This window comes from Salmo trutta, chromosome 38, assembly GCF_901001165.1.
Source record: "Salmo trutta chromosome 38, fSalTru1.1, whole genome shotgun sequence".
Lineage (NCBI taxonomy): Eukaryota > Metazoa > Chordata > Actinopteri > Salmoniformes > Salmonidae > Salmo > Salmo trutta.
This window is the reverse complement of record NC_042994.1, coordinates 16,815,373-16,836,303: the sequence shown is the minus strand read 5'-3', so window position 1 is coordinate 16,836,303 and position 20,931 is coordinate 16,815,373. Positions and strand designations below refer to the sequence as shown.

General features: G+C 47.4%; 1 protein-coding gene, 1 non-coding gene and 1 pseudogene across 6 annotated transcripts in view; all 3 read right to left on the bottom strand.

The window, feature by feature from the left end:
- Nucleotides 1-267: 267 nt before the first annotated feature.
- The window catches only part of LOC115178790 (ubiquitin carboxyl-terminal hydrolase 34), a 59,844-nt gene continuing 39,180 nt past the window's right edge, over nt 268-20,931 (bottom strand). For 3 of the 5 annotated variants that reach the window (XM_029740106.1, XM_029740108.1, XM_029740110.1), the window contains exons 48-78: nt 20,814-20,867; nt 20,621-20,716; nt 20,459-20,523; nt 20,086-20,161; nt 19,898-19,945; nt 19,662-19,727; nt 19,464-19,544; nt 19,276-19,361; nt 18,526-18,694; nt 18,156-18,230; nt 17,927-18,078; nt 17,406-17,559; nt 17,093-17,149; nt 16,803-16,907; nt 15,437-15,584; nt 13,009-13,139; nt 11,185-11,358; nt 10,421-10,594; nt 9,817-9,972; nt 9,085-9,242; nt 7,052-7,130; nt 5,826-5,952; nt 5,085-5,192; nt 4,799-4,903; nt 4,366-4,490; nt 3,755-3,878; nt 3,513-3,592; nt 3,155-3,295; nt 2,701-2,847; nt 1,846-2,002; nt 268-1,621 (exon numbers count right to left, since the gene is read on the bottom strand). In XM_029740106.1, the coding sequence (XP_029595966.1) occupies nt 855-1,621; nt 1,846-2,002; nt 2,701-2,847; nt 3,155-3,295; nt 3,513-3,592; nt 3,755-3,878; nt 4,366-4,490; nt 4,799-4,903; nt 5,085-5,192; nt 5,826-5,952; nt 7,052-7,130; nt 9,085-9,242; nt 9,817-9,972; nt 10,421-10,594; nt 11,185-11,358; nt 13,009-13,139; nt 15,437-15,584; nt 16,803-16,907; nt 17,093-17,149; nt 17,406-17,559; nt 17,927-18,078; nt 18,156-18,230; nt 18,526-18,694; nt 19,276-19,361; nt 19,464-19,544; nt 19,662-19,727; nt 19,898-19,945; nt 20,086-20,161; nt 20,459-20,523; nt 20,621-20,716; nt 20,814-20,867 (4,185 nt within the window). In that variant the 3' untranslated portion in view covers nt 268-854. The remainder of the gene's footprint in view (nt 1,622-1,845; nt 2,003-2,700; nt 2,848-3,154; nt 3,296-3,512; nt 3,593-3,754; nt 3,879-4,365; nt 4,491-4,798; nt 4,904-5,084; nt 5,193-5,825; nt 5,953-7,051; nt 7,131-9,084; nt 9,243-9,816; nt 9,973-10,420; nt 10,595-11,184; nt 11,359-13,008; nt 13,140-15,436; nt 15,585-16,802; nt 16,908-17,092; nt 17,150-17,405; nt 17,560-17,926; nt 18,079-18,155; nt 18,231-18,525; nt 18,695-19,275; nt 19,362-19,463; nt 19,545-19,661; nt 19,728-19,897; nt 19,946-20,085; nt 20,162-20,458; nt 20,524-20,620; nt 20,717-20,813; nt 20,868-20,931) is intronic. The other 2 variants (XM_029740107.1, XM_029740109.1) reach the window with 1 other exon arrangement.
- LOC115179044 (small nucleolar RNA SNORA44) lies at nt 4,537-4,665 on the bottom strand. The gene has a single exon (XR_003872808.1). It is a non-coding gene; the product is annotated as a small nucleolar RNA SNORA44 (small nucleolar RNA).
- Nucleotides 18,956-19,076, bottom strand: LOC115179048 (uncharacterized; annotated as a pseudogene).

The following is a 20,931-nucleotide window of genomic DNA, read 5'->3' as shown; positions in this document are numbered from 1 at the left end:
ATTAATTTATGCTATATCAAAATAAATAAAAAATAAACAAAACAACCATAAGAAGCAAGAATGACAATAGATTATGGAATGTATTTTCAGTAAATAAAATAAAGCTCCAACTGTTACACCAAGTCTGCTTTATTTCACCCACAGATATCGTGTCAAATAAAGCACCATTATATATATATATATATAAAGTTTTATATATATATATATATATATATAGTTTTCATATACACCGCCAGGCAACAACTAGAGAAGATTCTTTACAGAATCAAGTTTCTTGTGGTTCTTTTTTAATGTACAGGTAAACTTAGTATTGGATATTAACCACAGAAAAAACGCAAGGCAACTTTTGCCTCTTTCATAAAGTACAAAACTGGCACAGAGGACACCATTTTATACAGAGTAAAAATGCAATAAAATTAAATTGCATACAGAAGAGACTAAAATTCCTGTAAACCTTTCCCCGTTACAACAACCTCAAACAAATACATCACTTCAAAAAGAACTCTGAAATCGGTAAAAAAAAAATATTATTTTTGCCGATCCATCGATCTCTTTCGTCCAATGGATTGGCGGCTGTGCATGTTTATAGTCATTTGGGAGCATGCTGTCTGGAGCCTTCTTCTGCCATTGAAGCTGGGGAGGAGTGATCGCGTGACATACCGGAGCACAAGAACTGATAGAAGCACATCAGCAGAGGCCAACGCAACACACACAGAAAAGGGAAACAAACGAAAGGATGAAAACAGGGAAAGAAAAGTGTTAAAACGAAATAGCATAATTCATTTTGAGAAAAAAATAACAGACAAAAAGGATTTTAAAAAGGGCTCATGGTGCTGAGAGCGATAATGGGGATGTCACGAGGAGGCAGAGCACGGCCCTTTCCCAAATAGTTTTGTAACCACGGCGATAGTGGCCTCCACTGTCCTGTAGAGCATTTCCAGGGTGTCCGGAGGCGGGGCAGAGTTCGTCAGAGCCTGCGAGGGGGCGTGGCTACTGCACCCTGGGACCTCTGGCCCCTCTCCAGCCAGGCCCAGGGCAGATGGGAAGGCCAGGTCCTCCGAGGCCAGGGCGGCCGAGCCTCCGCAAGTCTTAGAGCCCGTCTCCCTCTCCTCCTTTGTCTCATCCATTGCCGCCGTTGCTTCCCTCCTCTCTTCCTCCTCCGCTCCTGCCATGGCTGCCTGCTGAGTCTGAGACGACTGCTTCTCCTCCCCCCCCTGTCCGCCGCCGTACGACAACTCTCCCGTCTCCGGGAGGGAGGAAGAGGATGATGATGAGGAAGAGGAGGAAGAGGAAGCCTCCATCTTCTCCTCCTTGGGGGAGGCGTCCCCAGGGGGTTGGCTGCAACTGGTGGCAGCAGTAGGATCCGGTGAGGGCGGGTCGTGCTCGGTTCCCGGGTCGATGAGGGACGAGGAGTCCCGTGTCTCTGTGTCCGAGGTGCTGGTGGGAGTCAGTACCTCCTGGTGCTCCGGCTTCAGGTCGACACATGGGGTGTGGGAGGAGGAGGAGGTGGGTCCGGATACGGTCACACCCCCGGTGCTGGTGCCGGCACTGGTTCCTTCGCCGGGGCCGTCGTCGCTACTCATCCGCCGGCGCTTCACTGGGGTGGCGCCCTCCTCCTCCGCTGAGAGACAGAGAAGAAACTCAGGTGATTAACCTTCACATCTGTGTACATCAGCACTTCCAACTTCAATTCATCATTTCCCAACGAGTTTAAATGACACAGTCCAACCCTGTTATCTGCTTACACTATTAAGTGACAATAGGCTGAAAGGGACACCACACATTGACTACCATCAATGCGTTTCCATTTTCCAAGTTTGTGACAGTATACTGTATGTGTGGTACCTTTGGCCTTGCGGTCCTTGGCCTCCTGTTCGAGCGAGCTGCGTTGCTGCACACAGGCGTTACACTTGGACAGCAATTCCTGCAGGGCCGGACCCAGAGCTGGGTCCAACGCCTGGGGGGTGTGGATGGACAACATCAACGCCAACGCTCGTAGGTCCTGAAGAGAGGGAGGGAGAGGGACAAAAGATAAGTGATTATCTAGTAGAGAATAGCATTTGAACAGGGAATGACAATCTAGTAAGGCATGACTATGGAATTAACGAGTAAGCATGAATAAGGCCCGAGTAGAGGGTGAATAAGACATCAATAGTGCACTAACAGAACGTGAATAAGGCATGAATAGTGCACTAACAGAACGTGAATAAGGCATGAATAGTGCATTAACAGAACGTGAATAAGGCATGAATAGTGCACTAACAGAACGTGAATAAGGCATGAATAGTGCATTTACAGAACGTGAATAAGGCATGAATATTGCATTAACAGAACGTGAATAAGGCATGAATAGTGCACAAACAGAATGTGAATAAGGCATGAATAGTGCATTAACAGAATGTGAATAAGGCATCAATAGTGCACTAACAGAACGTGAATAAGGCATGAATAGTGCACTAACAGAACGTGAATAAGGCATGAATAGTGCACTAACAGAACGTGAATAAGGCATGAATAGTGCACTAACAGAACGAACGTGAATAAGGCATGAATAGTGTGCATTAACAGAATGTGAATAAGGCATGAATAGTGCATTAACAGAATGTGAATAAGGCATGAATAGTGCATTAACAGAATGTGAATAAGGCATGAATAGTGCATTAACAGAATGTGAATAAGGCGTGAATAAGGGGTACTGACAGCGTTGAGGAGGCCGCTGGTCTTGCTCAGCTCCAGGCGGTGCGAGGCCAGCTCGGGCTGTAGGCTGTGGTACTCATTCAGCAGGTTGGTCACCAGCAGACTGATCAGGTTGGCGCAGCTGGGGCCTGACAGCACCTGGCTCTGGACCTGAGAGATGACACACACACACTTACGGTCATGCACTCGCAAGGCCCATCAACTTGGTATTTAAAGTAGCAAGGGGTTAGCCTGAGTACGAGATCAGATTTTGCAGTCTTGCCAACATCATTGCGGTCATTTGAAGTTGACAAGACGGCTAAACAGATGTGGGACTCAGACTAGCAGGAAACCTTGGTAGAGGGTTGCACGTCAACATTGGATGCATAAATGAAATGACACGCTATAAAAACAGGCTAAAGCAGAGGCTGTCGGTGTTGAAATAAACGGATGGTAGCGATGGCTCCACAATGGCTACCTTGTGCAGGAAGCAGGTGAGGAAGGAGTAGGCCATGTTGTTGTTGAGGAAGGTCCTCTCGTCCATCAGGATGCACTTGATGTACTCGCCGAACGCCGGGTCCTCACACAGAAGCTTCACACATGTCTTAGCCAGGGCCGACTACAGAACAGCACGGGAGATGGCGGTGACAAAGTAGTGTGTTTGTATAATTTGACGTGTGTTTGTATAATTTGATGTGTGTTTGTTTGTAGATTTGGATGTGTGTTAAGTGTGTTTGCAAGTGAGAGAAATAGTATGCATATGTGTCCGAGTATTGTGTGTGTGACTGTATTTGAGTGAGTGTGTTAAAGTGTTTGTGAAAGTGTGTGTTATTTACCTGAGACTGGCAAAGCTCCGTCCACAGCTTGGGGAAGAGGGCCAAGTGCAGAGGCAAGCCCTCGTACGCTATCAGGACACCTGGAGCCAGAGAGACATGGTCACATTGGCGGCACACCAGATACACACACACACACACACACACACACACACACACACACACACACACACACACACACACACACACACAAACACAACCAGACAGACAGACAGCCTTTTTAGTCATTAGAAACGCATCCACACTTAGTTTGACAAGGGTCTCGGTGAACTTCTCGCAGTTAATGGCGACTCGACACAGCAGGTGGATGAACTGGTGGTAGGAGAGAAAGTAGTCTAGAAGCATCCGGTCATACACCTCATCTTTACCCTGAGTGAGAGAGAGAGAGTGAGAGAGAGAGAGAGAGAGAGAGAGAGAGAGAGAGATATGGAAGTTGATGATCCTTCTCAATGATAGCAGGAATACCACACTAGCGCAAATATACACATGAAATGAACAGACGTTGAATTGCTAAAAAAACATGCATACATAAACCACTTTATTTTACCCAGAGGGAACTTCAGCGGTGGCACTATGGGGCACCGTTTCCACTTATCCAACCATGATTTTAACCAGGTAGGACAGATTGTCTTCCATCTTAAATCAACCTTCACTTAACCAGGTAAGCTATCGAGAACCACCTCCCTTACAACAACAACCTGCGATTTCCCCTAAAACATTAACTTCCTCTTTAGCACTTAAGACCACTGTTCTATCAAACCTGACATGATCTTGGTGCCAAAGATGGTCTTTAAGTTAAGAAAATGACAAACAGACCAAGAGACATGAAGCAGTGGTACTATTCATAGACACACACCTTGCTGGTCTCCACCATGGAAGGCAGGAGGCACATGTTGAGTTCAGGTCTGGGAGGCCTGACGTTGTTCTTGCCTCCCATCAGCTTGATGTTCTCTCTGCAGGGCAGGTAAGGCCCAAAGGACACTGTGTACAAACGTAAATACATGTTGTTGTTTGTCCCTTTCTAGATATGTGTAGGACAGTTGAGTGGCTGCCTCAGGCACGGAGAGGCCAGGACAGTCAAAGACTCCTCCGGTACTCTGGCCTGCACTTGGAGAACCAGAGGCTACAGACAGAGCCAGGGTCCTTAGGATAGCCGTGTAGTACTATCCATCATCGGCATTGTTCTCCTGATTGCTTGCGTTTGTCCTCATTAACCTTCGTCAGTACATAAGACAAGCTCTAAGTGTAGCAGCTGGAGGAGGGGGGGGGGGGGGGGGGGGGTCACTCACTGGGGATGTTGCTGTGGTGGTAGGTGCAGTGGTTGTGCTGCAGGAAGGGCACCAGAGTGTGCAGGAAGTCATGGGGACTCAACAGGACCAGCTCCTTCAGAACATCTGGAGGGGGAACAGAATAACCCAGGAACTACTAGTGACATCACATCTCATATTACATACAACAGGTATTATTCCCTCGAGTGATTGGAATTGTTCCAAAGCTCTATTGTATATACTATGTGGAATGGTTTAGAGGGGAAAATGTGGTCGAATATGATCCAAACTGTCTGTGTGTTCTTACCCAGGCAGGCGTTGCGGAGCTCCGGAGGGCTGTAGGAGTTGAGGAGGGTGAGCAGCTTGTGGGCAAAGTCGATCCTCTCCTGCCACTGGATAAGAGCCTGCTTCACGTCTATAGGAGAACAACACAGGTCGTACAGAGACTTTTACAGGGTCCCTAAAAAAAAAAAAAAAGGCAAGTCACCGAGCTCTAGTTAACAGAAGGCTCCGACAGAAAGAACACGGCTTATTCACGAGGGGGTGAATCTTAACGTTTACTTCAGTCATGGATTGATGTCAATGGGAGACAGAACATTTGACTTGGAAATGAGGTTTTGCTACAAGGTCAGCTTAGAATAACTATCTTCAAAGTAACGACTATGGACGTCGGTTGTGAGATGGAAGCTTCTTTTTAATAGTAATACATTTTACCACTTTAGATTCTACAAAACAATAGAAAGAAAGTTGCCAGCAAAAGCCACGATAATCACTTGCACATAACTGGCGCGTTCTTTTTATGTCTTATTTTTTACTTCCTGTCGGAAGGCATACTTGCAGTCAATAGCGTAATCCAATACAACATAAATATGTACATAGTTCTCTCAACCGCCACATGAATTCTAATACAATTACGTATGTAAATAACTGTCAAATAAAATAGATCTTTAGGATACAGCTCAATGAATGAACTGTAAACATGAACTCTGTAAGCCGTTGCAGTTACCAGCATCCAGAGAGGAGTGGGAGGGAGGGTGTTGTTGCTGACCTTTGCGCTGCAGATAGGGCCGCGTGGCCTTGAGTACCGACAGGAAGATGGACAGCAGCTCCACCAGGTCCCCCGTCACATGACACGCTGTGGCCTCGTGGTACATCATGTGCAGGGTGTTGAACGACTGCAGGAAGCAGAGAGAGAGAGAGAGAAACCGAGAGACAGAGAGAAACCGAGAGACAGAGAGAAACCGAGAGACAGAGAGAGAAACCGAGAGAGAGACAGACAGAAACAGAGAGAGAGAGAGAGAGAGAGAGAGAGAGAGAGAGACAGAAACAGAGAGAGAGAGAAAGAGACAGAGAGAGAAACCGAGAGAGAGACAGAAACACAGAGAGAGAAACCGAGACAGAGAGACAGAAACAGAGAGAGACAGAAACAGAGAGACAGAGAAAGAGAGAGAAACCGAGAGAAAGACAGAAACAGAGAGAGACAGAGAGAGACAGAGAGAGAAACCGAGACAGAAACAGAGAGAGACAGAGAGAGAGAGACAGAGAGAGAAACCGAGAGAGAGACAGAAACAGAGAGAGAGAGAGAGAAACCGAGAGAGAGACAGAAACAGAGAGAGAGACAGAAACAGAGAGAGAGAGAAACAGAGAGACAGAGAAACCGAGAGACAGAAACAGAGAGACAGAGAGAGACAGAGAGAGACAGAAACAGAGAGAGACAGAGAGAGAAACCGTGAGAGAGAAACAGAGACAGAGAGAGAGCGAGAGGGGCACATCAAACCGTTGCCAATGCTAGAACCCTTGGCCTAAGAAATGAACATTCCTACACTTTAGAGTAAAATATTATTTTACAGGAAACAGCTCACAATGAAGAAACTTCATCAAACTACCAACATTATGTGTAGGGTCTTAAAAGACTGCAGGATGGAGAGAGGGGAGGGAGGGAGGGGCACGTCAAATGACAGGTAATGATTTATGCAACAGCTGATGTCATGAGAAACCTCTATGGACACCCTTTACATTGAGAAACTTAAAAAATATATAAAATGTCTTATATTGGATACAGAATAAAACTACATTCAACTCTAATATTATTTACATTTTCAACCCGTTAACCAAACCTTGATTTCCGCTAGCCGAGTGACGAACGCGACTTGGAAATGTGGCAACACGAGACTACCCCCCCCAACCCCACAACTAACTCCAAACTATAATATACAAGCCAGTGAAACGATATAAGCCTAAAAACCATAATTGGTGCAGAAGGTCTCGACGTACCTCTGTCATGAGGATGAGTCCTCTGTTGAAGACCACCAGTAGTCGGTCTTCATCGTTCTCCAACAACACACGGAAGGCACTGGGAAGGACACACAGTTACACTATGTCATGGACATATTCTGGATTTCACATGGCTTTCATCTCAAAAGTAAGACAGCGCCCATATGATTCTCTAAAAGGCATCAGACATTTCTCTGGTGAAGTTGCCGTGTGTTCATGTTTTTTAAACTCTGCAGATGCTTCGTATCTGGGCCGTGTTTTAGGGCAACGGAAAATGTTTTAAAACGTTTTGCAACAAATGATTGTGTCCTATTGGACCATTCCAGGTAGTGTGTGTGTGTCCCCCTCTCTGTGTGTGTGTGTGTGTGTCCCTCTCTGTGTGTGTGTGTCCCTCTCTGTGTGTGTGTGTGTGTGTCCCTCTCTGTGTGTGTGTGTCCCTCTCTGTGTGTGTGTGTGTCCCTCTCTGTGTGTGTGTGTCCCTCTCTGTGTGTGTGTGTCCCTCTCTGTGTGTGTGTCCCTCTGTGTGTGTGTCCCTCTCTGTGTGTGTGTGTGTGTGTCCCTCTCTGTGTGTGTGTGTTCGCACGCCCATCTCTCTCTCTGTGCGCCTCTCTCTCTCTCTCTCTCTCTCTCTCTCTCTCATCTCTCTCTCCTCTCTCTCTCTCTCTCTCTCTCTCTCTCTCTCTCTCTCTCTCTCTCTCTCTTCTCTCTCTCTCTCTCTCTCTCTCTCCTCTCTCTCTCTCCGCTCTCTCTCTCTCTCTCTCTCTCTCTCTCTCTCTCTCTCTCTCCTCTCTCTCTCTCTCTCCTCTCACTCTCTCTCTCTCTCTCTCTCCTCTCTCTCTCCGGTGTTTGTGTTGCTTTCTCGCTCTTTCACACGCCGCGTTCCTCTCTGTGTGTGTGGGTGGGTGACCGCGAGAGAGAGACCGCGCAGTGGGGAGAGGACCGCACAGAGAGAGAGAGGGACGCGCAGAGAGAGGAGAGGGACGCGCCAGAGAGAGAGAGGGACGCGCACAGAGAGAGGACGCACAGAGAGAGGAGGGACGCGCACAGAGAGAGAGAGGGACGCGCACAGAGAGAGAGAGGGACGCGCAGAGAGAGAGAGAGGGACGCGCACAGAGAGAGAGAGGGACGCGCACAGAGAGAGAGGGACGCGCACAGAGAGAGAGAGGGACGCGCACAGAGAGAGAGAGGGACGCGCACAGAGAGAGGAGGGGACCGCACAGAGAGAGAGAGAGGGACGCGCACAGAGAGAGAGAGGGACGCGCACAGAGAGAGAGAGGGACGCGCACAGAGAGAGAGAGGGACGCGCACAGAGAGAGAGAGGGACGCGCACAGAGAGAGAGAGGGACGCGCACAGAGAGAGAGAGGGACGCGCACAGAGAGAGAGAGGGACGCGCACAGAGAGAGAGAGGGACGCGCACAGAGAGAGAGAGGGACGCGCACAGAGAGAGAGAGGGACGCGCACAGAGAGAGAGAGGGACGCGCACAGAGAGAGAGAGGGACGCGCACAGAGAGAGGGACGCGCACAGAGAGAGGGACGCGCACAGAGAGAGGGACGCGCACAGAGAGAGGGACGCGCACAGAGAGAGGGACGCGCACAGAGAGAGGGACGCGCACAGAGAGAGGGACGCGCACACAGAGAGAGGGACGCGCACACAGAGAGAGGGACGCGCACAGAGAGAGGGACGCGCACAGAGAGAGGGACGCGCACACAGAGAGAGGGACGCGCACAGAGAGAGGTACGCGCACAGAGAGAGGGACGCGCACAGAGAGAGGGACGCGCACAGAGAGAGGGACGCGCACAGAGAGGGACGTCACTCTCCCCCGCGTCCGCCTCCCTCTCCGTGCGTCCCTCTCCCTCTCCGTGCGTCCCTCTCCGTGCGTCCCTCTCCCTCTCCGTGCGTCCCTCTCCGTGCGTCCCTCTCCCTCTCCGTGCGTCCCTCTCCCTCTCCGTGCGTCCCTCTCCCTCTCCGTGCGTCCCTCTCCCTCTCCGTGCGTCCCTCTCCCTCTCCCTGCATGTGTGTGCTCTGTGCTACCTGATGAGTGTGGTCCAGCAGGAGCGTCCATCCAGGCAGCGGAGGTAGCAGCTGATGGTGGTCTTCTTAAACTGCTTGACGTCCTCCAGCTCCTCCTCCCTCATGTCCGACCGCTGGGCCACAAACAGCTGCATCAGGTTAAACAGCTCCTCCACCGCCTGCAGGGGGACAAACACACCCCAGACAGTGGTCAGAGAGGCAGGGGGACAAACACACCCCAGACAGTGGTCAGAGAGGCAACCGAGACAAACGCAAATCAACCTCATACAGGAGTCAGAGAGACCATCTAGAAACATCTCAGAGGCCTAGCCCCTACTATTATCCATCTGATCTCCTCATGAAGAGGATGATACTGGACAAGGCACAAGGGACTAATGAATGGCCTGAGGGGTCATGGACACAGGCAGTGTAACAGAGGCACAAGGGACTAATGAATGGCCTGAGGGGTCATGGACACAGGCAGTGTAACAGAGGCACAAGGGACTAATGAATGGCCTGAGGGGTCATGGACACAGGCAGTGTAACAGAGGCACAAGGGACTAATGAATGGCCTGAGGGGTCATGGACACAGGCAGTGTAACAGAGGCACAAGTCGCCTGACGCAGTAGGAGAGGAAAAAAAGACAGACGAACAGTCACACAGACAGACAACACACACCAGCACCCAGTCAAATCAGGTCATCTTCCCTTTATACACAAAGGGACAGAGGAGTGAGTCAGCCGGACCACCCACCCCCGGGTACTGGCTGGCGTGCGGCGTCAGGTTCTTGAAGGCCCACTGGATGTTCTGGTGCGAGGCCAGCTGGCGGGTGAAGGCGGGCGACTGCTCGCAGCACATCCTCAGGATGCCGTAGTACGCCGGCAGCATTCCCCGGTTGAACAGCACCACCTGTTGGGAAATCATTTCAAGCAGACTTTCAGACTCACCTCTAGCGACTGGCCTACCTTTCTTCTTCGGCTGTTGTGTTTTTGCTAGTAACATTTTGTACATTTACAACGTGTTCCTGGATAAATTGTTTCAGAGATGGCCGCTCTCTTTGCCAGTGGAAGGCGCTTCTTGCACCGAAGGTTCTAACTATAGAACTGTTGGACGTAGGGGCAGGGAATTTGGTAAACCTTCAGTTGGAAAGGACAGTAGTATATGGCAGTGCCATGGTATCGTTAAGCCACGGAGGCACTGTGGCAAACATGGACTACACATAACTCATCGCCTTTTTCAGCTAGAATCATGCAACTTGGTAAACATGGTTAAGTTGCCCAATTCGAAACTAGATTAATTTTGTTTATATGATTTTTTAATATTAGGGGGCTTTGCAGCTAAAATGTATTATTTGTACCTCCTGGTCGTCGTGGTCGGCCAGGATGTAGTTGAAGGCGATGTTCTTAGTGACCACGGGGTTCTGGACGACCAGACGGACGTTCTCGGGACACTCCATACACACGTTGTACCAGAAGGAGAGCAGGGCCTGCTTGTTGTGGTTGGTGGCGATGGCTGGTTCAGACAACTTGGGCTGAGAGAGGGGGAGGGGAAACATGGAGAAAGATCAGACAAGTTCACTTACCGCAACTCAATTATTTCATTACCATCACTAGTGTTATTATTCAATAAGGTGTGTACAGGTGAACACACCACAGGGGAAGAGAAAAAGGAACCAAACAAATCTAAATGAAACTAATAGACTTCATTTTCATGCCTTGAGATTGACCAAATGCCTGTATTTAGTTATTATAGTGTAGTGCAGTGAATGCAAAGAGACTAACTTCTAAATGGCTAATAAGCCAATCTAATCCCAGTCTCATTTAGCCCAGTCAATTCTTCCCAAAGCAGACAAAGCCCAGTCAATTCTTCCCAAAGCAGACAAAGCCCAGTCAATTCTTCCCAAAGCAGACAAAGCCCAGTCAATTCTTCCCAAAGCAGACAAAGCCCAGTCAATTCTTCCCAAAGCAGACAAAGCCCAGTCAATTCTTCCCAAAGCAGACAAAGCCCAGTCAATTCTTCCCAAAGCAGACAAAGCCCAGTCAATTCTTCCCAAAGCAGACAAAGCCCAGCCAATTCTTCCCAAAGCAGACAAAGCCCTTTCAACCCCCCCAATCCACTCACCTGGAAGAGGTTCCACAGGTCCATGAAGTAACCAGAGAACATGAGCTTCTCCGTCTTGGAGATGAGGCAGTAGGTCATGAAGCTGAAGTACTGAACCAGCTTGGTGGTCCCATGCACCGCCGCGTCCACGTACAGCTTGGCCCGACCCAGCAGGCCCAGAAGCAGGTTGTACACCTGGCACAGGAGCAAAGGGAAAGATTAGATCTTTTTCTGTATTTTTCGTTTTCATACAAAATAAACAGTTCCTGTGAAACACGTACACTTCAATCTAAATCGTTGTACATACATAATACAATTTATTGACAAGATACACTAAGTCTCCTTTACCGGTTGTAAATTATATCCACTTCTCCCAGTTTCAATAAAATATCTGTACTTGAAGTCTTCAAACTAGAAGATATCTGAGCAGGTGATCAAAAAATACCAGCAAATGGATATTATTGCCAAGACCCGATTGGTGGAAACGTTGTCAGTAATGATGGAAACCGTTTGACTTGAGCCCATTATAATTGTATAATTAGCTCATTGGTAGTAGTAATCTTGTTAAGGATTTGGTTGTTGGAGCTGGTGTGTTATTGTAGCGACAAGGGGAAGTACAGAAAGTGTCTGACCTGAGACCGACACTGTTAGTGCTGTATATTAAGAGTCTAAGGAAGTAGATAAAAGAGCAACAGTCGGGTTGCTGTTGAGCCAAGTTAGTTTCTGAGGAACAAGGGCAAGGACAATAGTTGAAGAGGGAGGAAACATCTGTGAGGGGGGGCCCAGAGGGGCCCCAATGACACTAACTGCAGCTCCCTCTCACACACACACACACACACACACACACCGGCCCACAAAGGTTCTGGACACTAACAAAGAGGCACAGACCTAGTTTCCGCCCAGCAACAGAGACTAATTGTTTATCTTAGACATACAAGAAGGGGAAATCCGCCTAGTCGGGGTATAAATATATGCTTGTGTAACTTGCACGCAGGGCCCGGTCCTTGCCCGTCAGCCGCCCTAGGCAAAACAAAACTAACAAAAGAAAGACCTTGGCTGGTGCTTACTAGGGTGCAGCCTAGCATGTCGACCAGCCATGGAATTCTGCCAATGCCCATCCACGTGGTAGGCCCACCATTTGTAAAACAGGCCGTTGCATTGGATTTATTGGTCCTGATTCCTGTGACTAATCAATTTGGCTTTTTAAGCTCCGAATATCAGCTACCCAACTTCATCAGGAGTTATGGTGAGCATATTTGCAATGTGTTTACACAACAGGTAATATAAACAAATTCAAGGAGAGCCGCACACTCTAGGAGCTCAGATGCAATAATTTAATGTCCAACGTTTCGACAGACAAGCCGTCTTCATCAGGGTAGAATCAACATGTAATGCAGAAATTAGATTTTTCGCTATGATCAACTTACACAGATACAAAAATACACAGATACAAACTTGAAACCACTGATCATGACAATGGGGTGAAACTCCTGGACAACAGTTGTGATTGTATATGCTATATTGTCCATTTTACTTTGACCTGTCCTGTTTTTAGGATATGTTGTTTGTTAACGTGACAGCGCATTTTTGTTGTTGATTGGGCCCCATTTAGTTTGATCAGAGAAACCGGCAAGATGTAAAAAGTGTCCGTCTTAATACATTGTCGTACATTTGGTCTCCAGCCTGTTGGCTACAGACAAGGCCACATACTCTTTCTACTATATCTGCTACATGATTTATGTTAGATAAATCTGGTCTGAGCTTTTCTCGGTATCCGTCTGTACCATGAGTAGAACCTAACACTAATCGAACCCAGGGCGACAGGATTGCAGGGTGTTACCGTACCTGGTGGAGCACCACGGTGGTGTCGGGGGACAGGGGCAGGTCCCGCGTGGGGATGTGGAGGGAACGCGTGGAGCGGAACATCTGGCGGAACGAGTTGCTGGGAATCAGGGAGACCAGGAGGTAGGCTGCCGCTACAGGGACAGAAAGAGAATTCAGAGTTGGAGCAGCGTTTTGCCTAAATGTCTGTCTTTTAGAAAATATATATTTCTAGGCTAACTACACATGATCGTTCTTTTGCTAGAGTGAGAAGAAAATGATGGGGATGAGTGCAGTGGACAGCAGTGGTACCTAGCTCTCTGTTGGTTCTCTGGGAGAGGTGGGGATGGAAGCGATAGAGGGAGTCACATATAAAACAAGTTGAAAAGGGCACCTACGTAACCTGTTTTCGAGGATTGTTTTATGGGGAACTTTTTGTAACCTACACTATATACATATACACAAAAGTATGTGGATATGGTGCTGACAGGTGTAGAAAACAGAGCACACAACCATGTAATCTCCATAGACAAACATCGGCAGTAGAACGACCTTACTGAAGAGCTCGGTGACTTTAAAACGTGGCAGGATGCCACCTTTCCAATAAGTCAGTTAGTCAAAATGTCTTCCCCCGGTCAACTAAGATCAGCTAGATGCAGGCAAGATTGTGCAAGGCCAGGGGTCTTAGCACCACATACCTTAACCATGGAAATGCTGACCAGGAAGGAGCGGCGTTGTGTTGTAGTGAAATCTTTACTTAATACATTTGCTTTATGGACACGTCATTCATCTCACTTCTTTCAGACGTCGTTGCAGTTCCATCTAGTTGTTGTATTTCGTTACTTATGTATCTTTGAGGGCAACTCACTCAAATGAACTTTATTGTTGATGTCAACGTTTTTATTCTGATACCAGTATTTTTGTAGGAGTCTTCAGTTATTTTATTCTATTGCATGAAAGGCTGGGAGACCGCAACGACGTAACAATTGTCTTTAGAGGCTGTATGTTTCATCTAAGAAGTACGTTTTTTGATCGAAGCGAAGTCGGTTTTTGATCCTTCGACGTCAGCTCTTGCTTTCATTCTGAAGCCAAATTCACCAAGCGTTGGATTGTTCACCCATGTATAGAAACCTTCCATTGATCTCACTGTGCAATAATTACACAAGGACTGAAAGGAGAATATGTACGCAGACGAGCATACAGAAGATCCCAGATGGAAAAAATAAAACACGTATTTTTCTTAACTCCCTGTATCCGGTGGCAACCTGACCGACAGGAAGGAGAGGAGAAAGCCCCTCTTGCACAGCAACACTGTTTAATAAGAGCGTTGATACTATGGAAAATAGAATGATGAACAAAAAAAAGTACCCTAATGTGAAGTGGAAACGTCTAGGAGCAACAACGGCTCAGCCACAAAGTGGTAGGCCACACAAAGCTCACAGAACAGGACCACCGAGTGCCCGTAGGGTGTAAAAATCGTCTGTCCTCGGTTTCAACACTCACTACTGAGTTCCAAATTGCCTCTGGAAGCAACGTCAGCACAATAACTGTTCATCTGGGAACTTAATGAAATGGGTTTTCATAGCCGAGCAGCCACACACACAAGCCTAAGATCACCATGTGCAACGCAAAGCAATGGCTGAAGTGGTGCAAAACTCATTAACATTGGACTCTGGAGCAGCGGAAACTTGTTCTCTGGACTGATGAATCACGCTTCACCATCTGGCAGTCCGACGGACTAATCTTGGTTTGGCGGATGCCAGGAGAACACTACCTGCCCCAATGCATAGGGCCAAACTGTAAAGTTTGGTGGAGGAGGAATAATGGTCTGGGGCTGTTTTTCACGTTTGGGCTAGGCCCCTTAGTTCCAATGAAGGGAAATCTTAACGCTACAGCATACAATAACATTCTAGACAATTCCGCACTTCCGACTTTGTGGCAACAGTTTGGGAAGGCCCTTTCCTGTTTCAGCATGACCCTGTTCTGCCCCTGAACAAGGGAGTTAACCCACTGTTCCTAGGCCATCATTGAAAATAAGAATTTGTTCTTAACTGACTTGCCTAGTAAAATAAAGGTAAAATTAAATAAAAATAAAGTGAGGTCCATACAGAAATGGTTTGTCGAGATTGGTGTGGAAGAACTTGACTGGCCTGCACAGAGCCCTGACCTCAACCGCAATGAAGACTTTTGGGATGAATTCGAAGGCCTAATTGCCCAACCTCACTAATGTTCATGGCTGAAAGGAAGCAAGTCCCCGCAGTAATGTTCCAACATCTAGTGGAAAGCCTTCCCAAAAGAGCGGAGGCTGTTATAGCAGCAAAGGGGGGACCAACTCCATATCAATGGCCATGATTTTGGAATGAGATGTTTGACGAGCAGGTGTCCATATACTTTTGGCCATGTAGTGTAGTTCGTAAGAACTTCCAGACAGAGACATCACAAGTGTTCTTACAGGTGCGGACACGGGGGTAGTTGTGGGCAAGTAGGAAGCGCTCCACCCAGTTCTCCATGTTCTGTAGCACCCAGCTGTGAGCCAGCTTGTTCCTGGGGGTCTGCACCGCCAACCAGTCCAGACACTGGCTAGGGTTGTACTCTATCACCTGGGAGAGAACACACACACAACAAAAAAGATAAGTTCCTGAATATTTTAGGCAACGACGTCAAGATCAACTGAAATAACTTGATAAAGTGAAATAAGGACAAATATATGGATACATTTATATTTAACTGAAGTAACTTGATAAAGAACAATGAATCCGATTAACCTATGTGACTAGGTTCCCTCCAAGCTCATCACTAAGTTCAGTACTTTGGGACTGAACACCTCCCTCTGCAACTGGATCCTGGACTTCCTGTCAGGCCGCCCCCAGGTGGTGAGGGTAGGCAACAACACATCCACCACGCTGACCATTAACACTGGGGCCCCTCAAGGGTGCGTGCTTAGTCCCTTCCTGTACTCCCTGTTCACCCACGACTGCGTGGCAACACCTAACTCCAACACCATCATTAAGCTCCCTGACGACACTACGGTGGTAGGCCTGATCACCGACGACAAGACAGCCTATAGGGAGGTCAGTGACCTGGCAGTGTCGACATGCTGTAGTGGCGCGGGTCGAGAGCTTCAAGTTCCTCACTAAGGAATTAACATGGTCCACACACACCAACACGACAACGCCTCTTGCCCCTCAGGAGGCTGAAACGATTTGACACGGGCCCTCAGATTCTCAAAAAGTTCTACAGCTGCACCATTGAGAGCATCTTGAGTGGTTGTGTCACCGCTTGGTACGGCAACTGCTTGGTATACCGACCGCAAGGTGCTACAGAGGACAGTGCGTACGGCCCAGTACATCACTGAGGCAGAGCTTCCTGCCATCCAGGCCCTCTATACCAGGCGGTGTCAGAGGAAAGCTCTAAATATTGCCAAAGACTCCAAGTCATAGACAGTTCTCTATGCTACTGTACAGCAAACGGTCTGGAAACAATGGGACCCTGAACAGCTTCTACTCCCAAGCCATTAGACAGCTAAATAGCTACCCAGACTATCTGAATTGACCCTTTTTGCACCAACTCTTTTGATTCATCACATACACTGCTGTTACTGTTTATTATCCATCCTGTTGCCTAGTCACTCTACCCCCTACCTATATGGACATATCTACCTCAATTACCTTGTACGTTGCCTTGGCTATATACACGCGGTACCAGTACCAAGTTATTATTTCTATCTGCACTGTTGGGAAGGGCCCGTACCGGTCTCTGTTTACGAAGCATGTGACAAATAACATGAGATTTTATGTTATGTGTGTGTGTGACCGTACCTCCCAGATCCTCTGTAGTATGTAAGAGGCGAAGGAAGGCATGCCCGGAGGACCACCTGACAGCTCCATCAGCATGGTGAGCAGCTTGAAGAAAGGGTTTGCCGCCTGGAGGAGGAGAAGTAGGAGATGGAGAGAGGGGTGAAGACAAGGAGTGGGAGAGAGAGAGAGAGAGAGAGAGAGAGATGAGAGAAAGAAGTAGAGAATATGAGGGATAAATTGAGATTTGTACAAACTAATAATTGAGTTGGATAATAGACAGAGCATTATGGATTAAAAGTATAGGTTCTCACATCAGTGCTTACCTCAGGCGTCAGTTTAGCGATAGAGGTGAAGAGCATGGATACAATCTGGAATAAAACACAGGAGAAATTATGCCCCTCTATGTAATAATAATTTGGTGGGTGCTTATATTTGTCCTATTTCAAACATGTAAATGTCTGTATTAATACCAACTGTGCTTTTTGCATATCCCAACTCTCCCTGAGACACCCTCGGAGAGCGGGGTCACGGCCAGGGTCTGCCATTAACAACGGCGACGTGTTTGTTTGTGGGTGCGTGCGTGCGTGCGTTAGTGTGTGAATTGGTGTGCGAGTTAAAACGCACGTGCTCGGCCAGGCGGTTGTTGTAGCGACACAGGCTGAAGATGAGGTTGCAGGTCTGCCTGATGTTGATGCCGTCTCGGATGTGCTGGAAGAGGAAGGGGAAGCCTTTCCCCCCGGTCAGGGCTGCCATGTCACTCTGGGACAGAGTCAGATGTCTGAAGAGGGGGGGGGGGGGGGGGGGATTAGAAAGAAGATTAAAAAGATTAAGCATATGAAGAAGCGGGAGGATTTGATACTGACAACAGTATAAATTGGGTGCTATATGCAGTAGTATTTCTAGCTAACTTTTGGCCAGTATTACCAACACTATGTTGTGCTGTGCCAAAGCTATGAACACTTCCTGTGACCCAGCAAACGTAAATACCAAATTGTCTAGTCACAACAATGTCTAGTTCTGGGTGAGACTCAAATTGTCCAGTGACATTGGCAAATCTCACTTTGTTAGTAGCAGGTCAAATCCCTGTGCCATAGACTGCCTTCCCGTGTCCCAAGTGGTGCTATGCCATGCCGGCAGTGCCCTACCTCTCAGAGCGGGACTGTTCCACCAGCAGGGCGATGAGAGCTATCATCTTCTCCAAGGCGGCCGGGCGGTACTTCTCTTCCGCCAGGGATAAGATGTCCTCCTCCTCATCCTCCTCTTCTCCCTCCTCCTCAGACAGCACCTCCACCTGGGGCTGGGGGGGGGACCAGGTCATTACACACCCAATCACACACACACACACACACACACACACACCTAGTGTATACTTACGTTCTCAGGACCCTTGGTGCCCATGTAGAAGTGCACCATGATGGAAATGGCTTGTAGGGACAGAAGGAACTGACTCTGGAGGAATGAGAAAAGAGAAAACAAACTGTTAGCAAAAACATTGTTCTCTAAAAACTCTTTCAGCCATTTATCTTGGTGAGGTAATGCCAAGGTCATGGGGTTCAAGCCCTGCAGGAATCACAGAACGCATACTGAAAATGTATGCACTCAGAGAGCAGGCTCTGGTCAAAAGTAGTACACTCTGTTGGTTATAGGGTGCCATTTGGGACTCACCTTTACACACTAAAGTCCTTTGGGATAAAAGTGTCAAGAGCATTTTCCTATAAAATGACTATTGTTATCAACGACCCACCTCCTCCTCTCCCATCTTGGCAAACTCGTAGAGGAAGGCGAAGTACTCAGTCAGGTGTTTGCTGTGGGGCTTGACGCCGTGCTCCATGATGGACAGCAGCGTCTTGACGAAGCGCGTCACGCACGAGCGGCTGCCAATGTCCTCCACCGGCCCGTCCATGTCGTCAGACCTGCAGGCCGCACGCAGGAAGTGACATCAGACAACTTGTCAGGTCATGTTCATTAACAAACAAATGAAGATGGACTGAAACAAAGGGACTACCTAGACTTGTTCAATGAGAAACTCTCATTTTCGTTTTCTGTTGAAACGCTCTCTGTTAAGTACCCTAATGAACATGGCCCAGGTGATAGTAGAATTAAAACATGGAGTTCTCCCTGAGTTTTTCCAGAACATTATAAATTGAAACTGTTGGTTAGTGACCATTTTCCTCAATGTTGTGCCACAAAACTCTCCAAGTGCCCACAGTGCTAGGGCAACTAGGTGACACCTTTCAGCCAGCTAATGACACAGACAACACGGTGATGTCCCGCTGCAACGCCTCTAGTGGCAGCAAAACACGATCAGCTCAAAAGCCACGTTATAGACTCATGGGATACCACAAACCAGTTTAATGTGAGAAAAATGCTAACAAAAAAGTGTGTGTAAGCCATCAAATTGTTAACGCTATAAAGCTTACAAATGAACATGTTTCTCAGTTGTGAGTGATTGAGTGGGTGGATGATTGATTGGTACATAAGAAACCAGTCGTACCCATCCTCCATTCCAGGTTGTAGGTAGAGGTGAGCGTGGACTGGCCGTAGCCTCTGGATGACGTGGATACACAGCCTCTGAAACATCTGATGGGGGACAACAGGGCAGTGAGTATGAGTGTGTGTGAGTGAGTGAGTGAGTGAGTGAGTGAGTGAGTGACTGCCGAACAATCTGATTGGGGCTCTCACCTGTCGAACAATCTGATTGGGGCACTTGATGAGGATCTGCATGGGCCACCAGTTGTCATCAGCCATGCGGTCCAAAAACCACTGAAAGACCATGACCACATGAAAACAGGAAGTTAGCAATTACCCCGCTAATGATTGAAAACCATTTCAGCACAATATGTGGTCCCTGATTTGTCCTTCAACAAACAGTCAATTTACCTCGCAGGCCGCCTGGCTGTTGTTGAATTGTTTGGTCAGTAGCTCGATCCACTGCAGCATGGTGGGCTGAAAACACAGACAAAATTTAGACAGACCCTTGCTAAGTTACAGACCATCTTCCACGCTGTAAAACAGAGGGCTAAAAAAAATTATCTACAAATCGCTGAAAAATAACCAGACTGCAATTGACGCTGGCAACTAGAGGGAGCCATCCACTGACAGTAAGGATGTCTCACCTTTTCCTTGGAGTGAATGAACGTCTCCAGGACAAATGACGTGCTGAGCTGTAACCAAGGAGGAGAAGTGTGAGAGTGGAAAGTACATTCAAAAAGTGTTAAGGTAAAACCATAAAAATAAAAAAAATTGTGATTTTCAAATTAAGTTCTATGGTTGAGAATAAAGCTTTAGTGGAGTGTGGTCGTACCTTGGCAGTCATGAGGGAGATGGCTTTGGGGTCTGGTAAAGTGCTAGGGATGCTGCTGCAAAGTTGCCACATGAACCTGTAGGTAAGAGTACAGAGAGAGAGTCACAACACTGATCTCAGACCAGTTTATCCATCAAGGCATCATACATAACTTACACTATATGTTAATAGATCAAGACCATATTTGATTGCATATGAGCTTTAATTGAGACTGTATTTCATAAGTAAAATCGATTTGGTTATACATTTCAGGGTAAAGTCATGGGCACACAAGCAAAGTACTGTTAACATAAACTCTCAATAATATCACATCTGCATTCTAGCTTCAGAAAAGGCACAGTCGTGATGGCTAGTACAAAAATGTGTCACTGACCCAAAGTATGTGTGCTCGAAAATGTTCTTGTCCTGGAGAAACTGCATGTTGTCTTGCCAAATCCACTGAGTAGAGAAAATAAACACAGAATAAGTATTTCGACGTTTGAGAATAAAGAATGTGAGAAAGGAGAGTGCTATGAGATTGCAACCAGCCAGGTACCTCGAGTAGATCTGGAGAAACGTCGAAGTTGAAGTCCTTGCCATTTTCCTCCTCGAGCTCCACTCTCTTGTAGAAAAGCATGTAGGCACTGTGGGTCTGGGGGGAGAGACACGGGACAAACCGTCAACTTTAAAACCCAGCATTTTATTCAACTCAATTTAAACTTTAGAAAGTGATTTACAAGGAAACTGACCTTCTCAAAGGAGAAGTCCATGAACTTGTCGGTGACAGAGTCATACGTTTTTGTCTAAAAGACAAATATGTAGGTGAGACAAAACATTTAAATATGTAAAAAAGTATTAATTAACAGT